General features: G+C 49.5%; 1 protein-coding gene across 1 annotated transcript in view; it reads left to right on the plus strand.

Moving 5' to 3' along the window:
• Positions 1-11,468: 11,468 nt before the first annotated feature.
• Positions 11,469-12,060, plus strand: part of KIRREL3 (kirre like nephrin family adhesion molecule 3) — a 356,368-nt gene continuing 355,776 nt past the window's right edge. Inside the window, exon 1 of the mRNA XM_074851070.1 lies at positions 11,469-11,658. Coding sequence (XP_074707171.1) covers positions 11,598-11,658 — 61 coding nt within the window. The 5' untranslated portion in view covers positions 11,469-11,597. The remainder of the gene's footprint in view (positions 11,659-12,060) is intronic.

Genomic DNA, 12,060 nt, shown 5'->3' on the forward strand with positions numbered 1-12,060 from the left:
GGGCAAATACTCTGTGTAATACTGTGGGGCAAAGGTCGGGCTTCTCAAAGGTATTCAGATGTTTAGACATGTGGGTAGCCGCCTAGGAGGAACTGCAGAGCTTTTGGTGCTTAATGATCATTAAAAACTGCCATGCTGCATCAGAAAATCCCACGAGGTGGTTTTATGCACCTAAACAAAAGCTTGGGCTCCTTCCCTTGTCTCTCTCCAATCCCACTCAGGTAAAATCCCCTTCTGCCAAAAGTACTTAAAGAACCGCCCCCCATAAACCACCTGCATTGGTGTAAAAGCCCCACGAGCATCATGTCTCCAGCTGTTTTTCTCTTGCCCTCCGAGCATCATTTCTCCAGCGGAGACATCCAACTCTCCCTGCTTTAGGGGGACGAACCCAGTGGGGAAATCATTCCAGGTCGATTTAAAACCTGGCAGCAACAGAGAACCCACCCCGATAATGTTGATTTAGTGATTATTTGCGCTCGCAGTTAAAACCCCTGCCCTGTAAAAACTTTGCTGGAGTGGGACCGTTTGGGGAGCTGGGCTGACGTGAACAGTGTTGTTGGAGAGTCAGCTTTTTTATTCCTATTTCCCCTGCTCTCCTATTAACTCCTAGCCGTGGCACCACTGCACTTAGCCTAGGTGTGTAATAGCTGGTTGTCACTGGCACTTGCCTGCCAAGGTGACAGGTGCCCTAGCCAGAACATGGCTTATTATTATGATTATTACTATCATCGCTATGATTATCATATTATTTTATATTGCCTAGACTGCTCAGCCAAGGTCAGGGCTGCAGGAGGTGCTATAGAAACATATAGAAAAGGGGAGCCCCATGTCCTGGGGGACTTGTAATTAGGCAGCTGGGTAGACAGGCAGGCGGGCAGAGGTGAGGTGCCCTGGCTGGGCGAAAGGGGAGCAGTAGGTCGGGTTTAATTGGGTTGTGCCAAATTCTGTCGGAGGTCGACATCACCCGCAGTCAGCCAGGGGATGTTGGCAAGAAAATGTGGGTGCGAGCGCTGTCTGCAAGTGGAGATGCTATGGGTGACGCAGGGACATGGGCCTGGAGGACCCCAGGGTTCATGTTTAAGGGCAATTATGGTCTCTTTATTGCATTTATTCCTGGAAAACAGTGTCCTTCTCCTCAGCCTGAGCCCTAGCTTGCCTCTGTGCTGCTTGCAAGCTGTGTGCATGGCTCAGCACAGCCTGGCTATGGGTGCAGGAGGAGCTGTGTTGCCCCGGGGAGGGAATATGCTGCCAGCCCAGACCACCAGAAAGGATCCCCCCCCTAGAAAATCTCCCTTTCCTAATGGGCTCTGCAGGGTGGGATGTTATTCCTTCTCCCTGTGGATTTTGGGCCAAAATCTCCACAACTTGCCCATCACTCACAGGCAGGGAGTAACCCTCGGGGTGGAGCGGGGCTGAGTGGTGCTGGCTCAGGGGAGCCACACTGGGACATGGTCCCCACTAGGTGTTCCCAGTGCCGGTGTGCACTGGGGCATGAGGAGCAGAGCAGTGGATAGCTGGTGACCCTTTAAGTCCATCTGTCCATGTCCGCGTCCTCAGCACCCTCACACCAGCCCCCCATCCTGCCCCTGCCTTCACCAGGGTCCCTCCCTGTCCGGCAACCCCCCTGTACTGGGTGATGCTGGCCCCCTGTACTGGGATGACCCCGGACTGGTACAAGGAGAGAGGAGCTCAGAGGCAGCCTTGGACTGGCTGTCCTCAGCAGGGCTCTGCTCAAAGCCCGTGGCAAGTCCCCCAGCACCGACAGGGTCTGGATCAGGCCTTACCCAGGGCCAGAGAGATTTGTGCCTGTCCTTTGCTGTGTCTGCTGCTTTTGTCCTGCATCTCTTTCTCCCTTTCTCCACTCCTATTCTTCTACCCAGAAAGCTTCAAGCTCAGAGAATTTTAACATTCAAGGGCATTCAATACAACGCAGGAGGTTTTATTTTTTTTGTATTTTCTTCCTCCTCCCTCATCTCCGGCATCTTTCACACAAAGTGTCTCCAAGCACTTTGCTGGGGGAGATAAAGGCTGAGCAAAGCCCTTTTGCAGAGCCGGGCATCCCAGCGGTTCAGAAAAATGCTGTGAAGCAGAGAGCAAGCGAGGAAGGTGGCTGTTTCGGAGCGTGGGCTCCCCACAGCTCCCAAACCAGGGCTAGAAAAACCTCAGGGTACTGCAGGAAAGAAGCCCCCCTTCCCCTTAACATCACTCAGCACCATGTCTGCTCTCCCTGGAGCTCAAGTCACCCATTTGACTGGATCTCCTTGACATCCTCCCTGCCTCCATCCATCAAGTCACACCAAGAACTAAGGCTAAAAGGGATGATTTGATCCTTCGGCATCCCACGTATTGGTCCCCAACCTATGGACCACCGTAGCACCTCAGTGCTGCCCATCCGCACGCTGCTGCTGTGGCGTTTTGACCAACAAGGGAGCTTCTGCTGGCGGGAGGTTGTAGATTTAGGTGCTTTTATGTCAGCACACACTTATTCCTGTGAGTGATTCCTTTCAGCAACGCCAGGCACTGAATCACTGGTCTGTGATCCTGTAAAATTAACATGCCCCGCTATAAATAACCGCTCTCTAATGGGCTGTCATTCTACGGCTTTTGGAAAGGCTCAGCTCGTGTGAGCAAAAGTTTTAATGACTGTAATTGAAATTAGATGAAACCCATCAACGTTGGGCCTTCTCTGACCCATGCTAGGACAAAATCTATCATGCATCAGGGAAAAATTACCCGCCCTGGGACATACCAGGCATGATGAAGTCCATCTAACTCTGTGAACATGCTCTGAAAGTGCAGCCAGCAGCTGTTTTGGGCACAGAGTGCACTCAGCATTTTCTCCTTCCCGTTCAATTCCCTGTGTGGTTGCAGCAGGGTGGGACGTGGCAGAGGAGCCAGTGGGTCTGGGTTGTGCTGATGTCCAGGGACATGTTGTGGGATGCTCAGGGACCACGGACCAAGATTTTTGCCCCAAAAGTTTGATTTTTAAGAGGAAACACAAGTTACTGTGGTTCCAGGTAAAAAAAAGGGTTCATCTTGCATTTGGGCCCAGCAAACCGAGCAACAGCAGCTTCTGCAAGGTGTTTGCCTTCACCCAATTTCCAAGGGGTGTGTTTCGGCAGGAGCCGACGAGGCCATGCCACACCGACCCGCGCTGCTGCCGTTCAGTGATCGCGGCTCCGTTGCGATTCATTTTTCACAGCATTTTGTTGTCTTGTTTCTTCTCCTCCCACACAGACCCTGAAGGCACTCGGGCTCCTTGGGGCTGCAAACCCCACGCGTCCACCCCCAGCTCACATCGTACCCCTGGGGGCGACCACTGGCCCCCGGGGATGGGATAACAAGTCCCCCCGTGCATTGCACGTGCTGCTTGCACATAACAAAACATCCCCTCTCCTGGGATAAGGGGGTGGCACAGGCCAAATTAAGAGATGCCAAAGTGCCCCAGAAGTGCTGGTTCACCCTCGGCAGCAGCGTGCCTTGGGATGTGCAAGGATGCTGCTAACGAGATGGCCGGGAAGGGCGGGATTGCTGTGGGCCTTGGGTTTATTTCTAAGGGCCAGAGAAGACAAAAAGACAAGAAAATTGACTTTTTTTTTTTTTTTGGTCCTAATAGGCCCCAACAATTTACAGGCACGCAGAGACACACAGAGCAATGCTTACCTTTCATTACCCAGGGAAGGAGGCTGAAGGCACGGCAGGGAGACAAAGGGGGAGATCCTCAGAGCACGATTGCAGTGATTGCTGCAGGATTTTTGCAGCAAAAGGACCTGGAAAACATTAACTAAATCGCCCAGCAAGGCGCCCGTTTTGTTCTTGGGGAAACTGAGGCATGGGATGTTTCTGCTTATAGTCCGACAGCCAAAAGCACCGGCGGAGGTGACTTTTTGGGGAAGCAGAGCTTTGAAGCCTGGCCCAAAAGCTTGATATTTAAGAGGAAATACAAGTTATAGTGGCTCCAGGTAAAATAAAGGGCTCATTTTCCATGTGGCCCCAGTAAACTGAGCAACAGCACCTTCTTCAAGGTGTTTGCATCAGCAAACAGAGCATCAAAATGGCCATTTCATCCATGCAAAGAAGGAGACGGGTGAGATGGAGATGAAACGGCTCATCCATCAGCTTCAATCCAGGCATTTGATGCTCTTCTTCACCGTTGCCTTCAATTTATTCATTGTTTACAAATCTTTCCAGCTTGTGAGAATGAAATTCAGATTTTTGTGTATTTACTAATTGAGGAGACGGATGGTTTGGTTTTTTTTTTCCCTATGAAAGTTTTTCTGGCAAGCAATATACTTTTTATGACAAAGATCTTTACTCCAGTTGGGTAGTTTTAACTGTTTTAGAACTTGCTATTAATGTTTTTCACTGAAAAACATCAGATGTTAAAGTGAGGGCAAACGTCTCCTAAAGTCACAAGGTAACAGAAAACCTCGAAACAGAAAAAAAAAAAAAAAAAGGAGCTTGGGGCTATAGGAGTGAACTGCTTGGTTGGTCTGCAACAAAATACCATTTGAATTTAGCAGTTGCAGAGAAATTTTAAAAGGATTGGTTAACATTCCCCATCAGAGACAATGTTTTTATTTCAAAATTGCCAGCAAACCCAAAAAATTTCATTTTTCTCTCTCTCTATTTGTAAGTGAATATTCAGTGGGATATTTGATAGCTGTAATTTACTCTTCAAGCTGTGTAATTAGCCACCTCAATCAAAAGGCATCATTTCTATCTTTGCTCGAAGAATAAACTATTCCACTGCAAAACAAACGCCTTTTCCTCGACTTGAGCAAATCCCAGGGACAGGCTGAAATTTTGCAGCCAACTTTTGCTTTCAGCCGATGCTCACGCTTGTCACGGCTTTTGCAAGCTTTCTGGGAAAAAAAAAGAAAAGATGGGGCTGAATATTGACTCACGGCTCTTGCTCATCCCCCTGTAACAGCAGCCAGCTCGGAGAGGTGGGAGGAAGGATTTGACTATATGTTGGTGAATGTTTTTTTTTTCCCCTATACTGCAGATTTTGGGGATTCATGGCATGGGAGAAAGGGAAGGAGCTGCAGGATTACCCAGAGCTTTTCCTTTTTACAGCTGAAAGCACCAAAAGCAGTGCAGAACAATCATGTTTTTTCAGTAATTTTTTTTTCTCTTCTTCAGCAGATAAAATGACCCTTATTTCCCACAAAGAAGTAATTTTCCAAGAAGGTCAGGAACTGGAAATCTCCAGCATCCCATTTACCACCCCTTCGCTGGGCTTGGAGTTGTCGTTTATAGCTGGGTGTAAAACCCTGCTCAGTCCCATTTCTCTGCTCGTCTCATTTAAGTTTTCGGATGTAGCTAGACTTAGGTGTAGGCATTGTAATCTGGGCACATTATTTACCAGTAGCGCTTATCTGAAGCCAGTCTCGGGAGATTCACCGGGTGGCTGGGAGCTGCGAGCTGGAGCTACAGCCTCCATGCAGTGAAATAGAAGAAAAAGAGGGAAATTGCCTTATAAAAAACACAAGGACTTTTGGCTCTCTTCTTTTTGCTGGAGCTCTTAAATTCAAGGCTGGTTTTCGAGCCTGCTCAGTCCTTGTCTTGTTCCTGGCAGACTTGAGAGACAGAACTTTTCTTCCTTATTCTTCTTAGCATAACAATCCCTTGTTAACATAATAAGATTAATTCTTGTGCTGCAATCAGGAAGCCACACTTTCTCCAAGCCCTAAATAATATCATTCCCTTGCCATGTATATAAGGTAGTGGGGTTTTTTTTCTTTTTTTTTCCCTTTGCATTGAAAAAAAATGGAAATCTTGTAATCTTGAGATAAATATAACGGTGTGGAAGCTTCCCATTCTCCTCTAATCTGATTGCAGTGGCAGGAAAAGGACATGGGCCTAATTAAAGTGCCAATCAAGCAAAAATGGGATTCATTGTTTTTATACAAATGTTCTATTTAACCCTTTGAGACTCCTTCATAATTTCGTACATGCACCTTTTTATTCCTTAGCAAAAAAGTCCAAGTCAGATTTCATAAAGAGCCTGTGGGATGAAAAATCTCCAAAAAGGAGATTAAAAACCACGTAACTGATGAAGAGGACAGGGTCTGTCTGTGTCCAGCAGTCTCATCACATACTTTCCTTTACATTTTTCTGCAGCCAGCTCCTCTGTTGCAGACCACGGGAGGAGCTGTAGAGCTCTCTCCTTTCCTCCAAGGTCCCTGTTGAGCTGGAAAGTTTGATGAGACCTGGAAAAAATCAGGATCAGATGGCAATTCTGATTACTAACCCAGTCCAGTGTTTATCGTGTTCAGACACGTGAATAACACCCTAATCCAGAGGGCTGGTAGTTTTTCAGTGGATTGAGACAATTTGCCCAGCTCTGAATGCCCCATAGCACCTAAGGGCGAGTGATGGAGGGTGAAATCTGGTTCCAATTCTCCTGTAACACACACCAGCTCAAGAAAAAGATGATTCCCAAACACATCTGGGCACATCTGGGCAGTGAAACAGGAGCTGAAAATTTTACAGGAATGGGTTTGCTTCAAGGTTCACCGGTGGTCCTTATACCTGTTCAGATCAACGAGCGCTCACATGGTGGCAACTGTCTCTTGATCCCAGGAAATACCTTGTGGAGCTTCACGCCAGAGTTTGGAATCAACAGTGCCCCACAAACCCCCTAACCTCCAGAGACAGGCTGAGATGCATCCAGCCCATCCATGCACTAAATTGCATCAGGTTGAACTCAGCTATTTTAACCTTGCATCGCAGGGATGGCTGACATAAAAGCAGACAATCAGCTGAATGCAAAGCACAACATTAAAATAACTTAGCACTAAAAGACCTGCATGAAAGGCTGCATCAAAGCATCCATGGGATGGTTGGGGGACTGAGCTTGATCAAGTTAGGAAGGCCTAACGAGAAACCAATCAGTGATGGTGTTTGGCCATTTTTACAACTTTAATCCATCTCCATGGCAGTGTTCCCCCAGAAATACAGCCAGTTCTAGCTGCAATGGCACATGGCTACGAGCACCGAGCAGGGTGGCTATGTGAAACCACAGGAGGAACTGGGGAAGGGGTGTCTAATGAGGACTTGTGTACTAACCAGAGGCACTCTTCCAGTCTCGGGTTATTGCTTGGCAGCAGCGGTGCACGGCGGAGAGGTCCCAATTGCATCTCTGCTCCTGCCTGCTGCTTGACATCCAGCTCCAGCCTTCCCTTGGGGCTGGTCCCTTAGAAAAGGGGTTGCTGGGTTGGTGTAGAAAGCCAAGCTGCCTTGTTAGGCCCACCTGAAACCAAAATGGAGTCCAAGTGCTTTTATTTTTCATCTTTAACCCTTGAAGCCTCAATGCCTTTCTCCCCCCGCGGCTCTCTCCAGGCCCAGCCTATCTCTGCCCGTATTGCTCCCAGACCTGCTGTACAAGAGCTTTATCAAGTGCCACAAGCTGAGATTTTTTGGCAGCAGTCCATACAGCCGGGAGAAAAAGGAGATGAGGAGAAAAGAGAGCTGAGGCACTCCCCCCTGATCTGCTTCCCTGGCCTCTGCCTGGGTTGTTTTCAAAGAGGGTCCAGTGGGAGATGTGGAAAGGGATTGGCACTTTTTGGCTGGGCTTGCATTGAAAACCAGGGCAGCGTGAGAGCTGGAGTGCTGCAAATCCCCCTTGTGCCCCGGGTGGAGGAGCTGGCATAGCTGGTGGCTTTTTGAAGACATCTGACTTTACTTTTGCATGGGAAAGCAGTGGCAGCCATGCCTACCTGTTGCCAAACTCCCTGCGTTTTCTTGCAGGAAGCATCCCAGGAAGAGATCAGCTTCCTGCCCCGATGCCCCTGGCTTGCTGGTGGGAAAAAAGAGTCCCAAATGTCTCCCCAAAATCTCAGAGGCACCTCAACCAGCTTCACTGTATCCTGCCATCTCCAAGGATTCCCCTTGGCTTCTCCATGACATCTCTTGGCCCCAACCCCACAGCGAGGTCCCCCAATGTGTGACAAGCGCTGTGCATCACTCCTATTATTTGAAGACACAACTGCTCCTTCCTCCATTCCATTATCTAAATAATTCTTCTTTCCAGTTAGGAGAGAGCTCATGCTTTGAAGCATTTGTCTTGCAAACAGGCAAGAAAGGTGAGCAGCACTTCACAGAGGGGGAAACTGAGGCACCGCGGGATGAATTTCCCTAAGGCATTGGGGAAAACTCTGCAGCAAGAGCAAGAAAAGACTCTGAGTCCCAGTTTAGTGTTTTTACAGCAGGACTGTACAGCTTTCACTTGTCATATGTATTTTTAAATGACAAGGAAAAGATTTTATAAACCAGGGAAACGTGTGGTTATTTTCCTCTCTCTCTCTTCCAGGTGCTTGGCTTAGCTTTGTAATACACAAGAATGAAATCCATCTGAGCTGCTGTTGTCCTGCTGTTTAAAACTCCATTTTCTGTCAATATTGCTTCATTTTTATCAGGTTGCTTACATGTTTTATATTATTCTCTTCCCCCCCCCCCCCCCCCCCCATTTTTCTGCAGCGTTTCAGAACATTTTGTTTCTTGCACTTCTGGGTAAATAGCCTGGAAGTAAGAGAGTCAAAGGCATGTGGAAAGTATTCGCTCTCATTGTTGTGATGCTTCATATCTATTGCACTTGTCAATGTGAAATACCAAAAAAAAATAAGGGAAAAAAAGGGAAAAAAATAGAGAGAAAGATGCCTGGTTTATCCCCCTTGCTTCAGAAGAAAGGGAGAGGTTTATCAGCTGGTCTTTCTAGATTCTAGCATTGCTCTTTGCTACTAAATATTGCACGGGGCAGGCATGCAAACCCCAAATTACACGGGGAGACGCAGTTGTGTTCCCACCAAAGTCAAAGTCTGGAAGCAGGGTGATGCAAAGGAACCCAGCGTGGGGTTCCCACCTGCAAACACAAACCTCTCCCGCAGACGAGGGTAGGTCCGCTCAGCATCGGCTTAATATTCCTCCCCAAAGGCCATTTCACCCAGCTCCATGATTTTCTCAGTTTTTTAATTGCAATGATTCATTTCCTTCCACAAAGCACAGCAGATTTAAATGAGATACCCAAGAAAAGCATTTAATAATCAGTTTGCACTTGATTTTGTCTCTTGTAATAACGCAGTCGTGCAGGTAGAGGAAAGATAGCCTTGCAGGACAATGCTCAGAGCTGCAGCCCTCCTTCAGCTCCAGCAAGCCAAAATTATGTCAGAAACCTGATTTTTTTTTTTACATGCACAGTACAACTGCCTAGTCCTCTAAATCAAATTTGACTACCAATGTAGTCAAAACCGCAGAGGTAATCAGTTAATAAAACTTCGCACTTACATGCTACTTTCATTCAAGGATTTAAAGCCCTTTGCAAAGGTCAGTATTACAATGATGAGAATTTTCCAGCTGAAATGTTTTCACAGGAAGGAGAAAAAATGTAAAATATTCCCTTTTCCTAGAAGTTAGAAAATTCTGCTGGTTTTAATGCAGGCAAGAAATAATATTATTTGCAGGGAAAAAAAAAGAAAAGAAGAAATTGCATGAAAATGTTAATGGTGTTTTGAAGCTTCACAGAAAAGTCTTACTTGTGTAGCCGCTTTAATATACATTAGTACCCCTAGTCTGCAAGCAAACAACATTTTGCAGAATAAACTAAAACACAACGGGGAAGGTCTCCAAATTATTTAGAAATCTAATTCCCACTGAAATCAGGCATTGAGCATTTTGTTCAATATGCATTTAAATCAGTGCTGCTGCCAGAAAAAATACACCACCTGTAACCTCTCCCCAGTCCTGCCTTGCAGGGTAGCCACAGAAATATCTTTGTGGCCGTGGCCACTACCAAAATGCCTCCAAGGGTGGGAGCTGATGTGACTTGCCCCGGGCAAGCTGGTGGCAGAGGGAAAATACAGTCCAGGAGTGTCACTGTCCCTTATAGCCCCAGCGGAAAATGCAGGAATATGATAATTGCAAGCCACTTTCCCCACTTTTGCACTGTTCTCTCCCAAATTGGTTGACAGGTACGCAAGCTGGTGAGGATGGGAAAACCAGCATGCACAGACAGAATCAAAAAAGCTTTGTTTCCTAAGGGATGCAAGCTAAAAATGAAAAAAAAAAAAAACCCGCTCTTCATTTCTAGGGTGACTACCCCTCCGCAGAGAGCAAAGCATGCCTGCGCCAGCCTGAGACACTCGTGTTTCAGGCAATAAATCTCAGTCCACCATCAATCCTAAATCAGGTTTAACCCACCCGGCATTGGTTTAGCTTGTTAGCACAAGTACACCTGGGGGAGTTATCCCGCTTAGCTAAACCAGTGCAGTAGCCACGAAGCCAAGCTCCCGCCAAGGCGAGTAGGCACCTGCAGAAGCTGTAGCAGCCCCCTTTGAAGTTCACCTTTCTGCGCAGCAGTAAGTAATTAGAGTCCAGAGCTGTAATTACTTTGTAATGCTCCGTTTTATAATTGCGCTCAGCGGCCCCCACGTGCCCCTTCGGACTCGGAGGTGAGGGAGTCCCTGGCCTTAGGGGCTGTGCAAAGTGTGGTGGCAAGAAATGCCTTTATTTTTATTTTTGGGTCCCTCTGGTCTGTCCCTAAACTCTCACTGGGCAAAAAGGAAACTGGGAGGGGGAAGAAAAAAAAAAAAAAAAGTAACCCCAAAAGCTCAAAAAAAGAGCAGGCTGCACGGGGGTGCATCGGCCTGGCCAAACCGCGTGTTCCCGCCCTCTGCGCGCGGCGACGCTGGGCGGGAAGCGCTCGCACAGGGGCCGCTCCCTCACCCCGCTCCCCTCCTCAAAACTTTATTTATTTATAGTGGATTTTTCTCCTCCCGGGTCTGGAGGGTTTTTTTTTGGGGGGGTGGGGGTGTCTGTGAGGAGCCGCTGCCTCTCATGGAGGGGTGAGGCTGTAACTGGGGGGCACTGGACGACACCACCACCACCCCCCCTTCAGGACCTGCGCGGGGCCGCCGGCTGTGAGGATGTAACTCACCCGGGGGAGGGGCGCGTTCATTTTTGCCCCCCTCCCCTGACTGAACTTCGGGGTGAAGCCCCTCCAAAATCCCGGAGAGCTGCGGGAGAGCGCGGGCCGCCCCGCGGGCGACGATGGTGCCTGAGGGTGGATGGCGGGCAGCAAGCTCTTCCCCCCCCCGCCCCGCAATTTAAGATATCTGAGGGGGGAAGCCATGCTTGTGACGCTCCATTTGCCCTGGGGGGGTGTGCGTGGGGGGGCATCCCTTCCTCCCCAGGGACTGATGCAGAAGTGGCAGCGCCCAATCTCCCCCTATTCCCCCCCCCCCCCCCCCCTTTTTTTGGCCGTGCGCCATGCGGGGGGGATGGTATTTGTGCACCCCATCCCGCGCTGGCAGGCTGGGCCATCCCCCGGCTGCGCGCAAGTTACTCCCCCTTTAACCATCACTTTCCTTCTCTCCCTCCCCTTTCCCCCCCCCCCCCCCCCCCCCCCTCCTCAAAAAGCCAGGCTGCGCCGGCGAGGCTCGCTCCGCCAGTCAAGGCAGCGCTGCCGGGGGAGGAGCTGGGGGGGCGGCGGCGATGGAGCCGGGCGAGCGGAGCCGGCGGGCGGCGGCGGCCTGAAGCCCCCCGCCGGCGGCGGCAGCGGAGCCCCCCTACCCCCGGCGCCGAGCCCACCCTGAGGAATGAGCGCTTTCCAGGCAGACCTCCTCCTCCTCCTCCTCGGGTGCTTCCTGCTCAGCCACGGTAGGACCCGGCGCCGCACTTAGTTTCCGAGCGGGGCGGACGGGAGGAGGTGGGGGGGTGGATGGGGGGGAGGCTGCGTGTGCTTTTTGCTCCTTGCACAAGGGGGGGGGGGGGGAAAGGTGGGGGGGAGAGAGAGAGGATTGCAGAGTTTTCCATGCATCTCTGGTGAGGCAGCTTGCCTTTTTTTTTTTTTTTTTTTAAAAAAAATCTTTAGCATGCAAATGAGTTCTTTCAGCTCTAGCTCCGTTAATTAGATCGTGTTTGTGTGTAAACACGGCTTTGCTCAACAACAGCCCCCCCCCCCCCCCCTCCTCCCCTCAATCGCCGCCCGGTTCTTTCGCCGGTACTGGGGAGGCGATGGCTGGTTCAATTTTGGGGGGGGGGGTGGGAGGTGAAGCCTCC

This window comes from Strix uralensis, chromosome 26 (assembly GCF_047716275.1).
Source record: "Strix uralensis isolate ZFMK-TIS-50842 chromosome 26, bStrUra1, whole genome shotgun sequence".
Lineage (NCBI taxonomy): Eukaryota > Metazoa > Chordata > Aves > Strigiformes > Strigidae > Strix > Strix uralensis.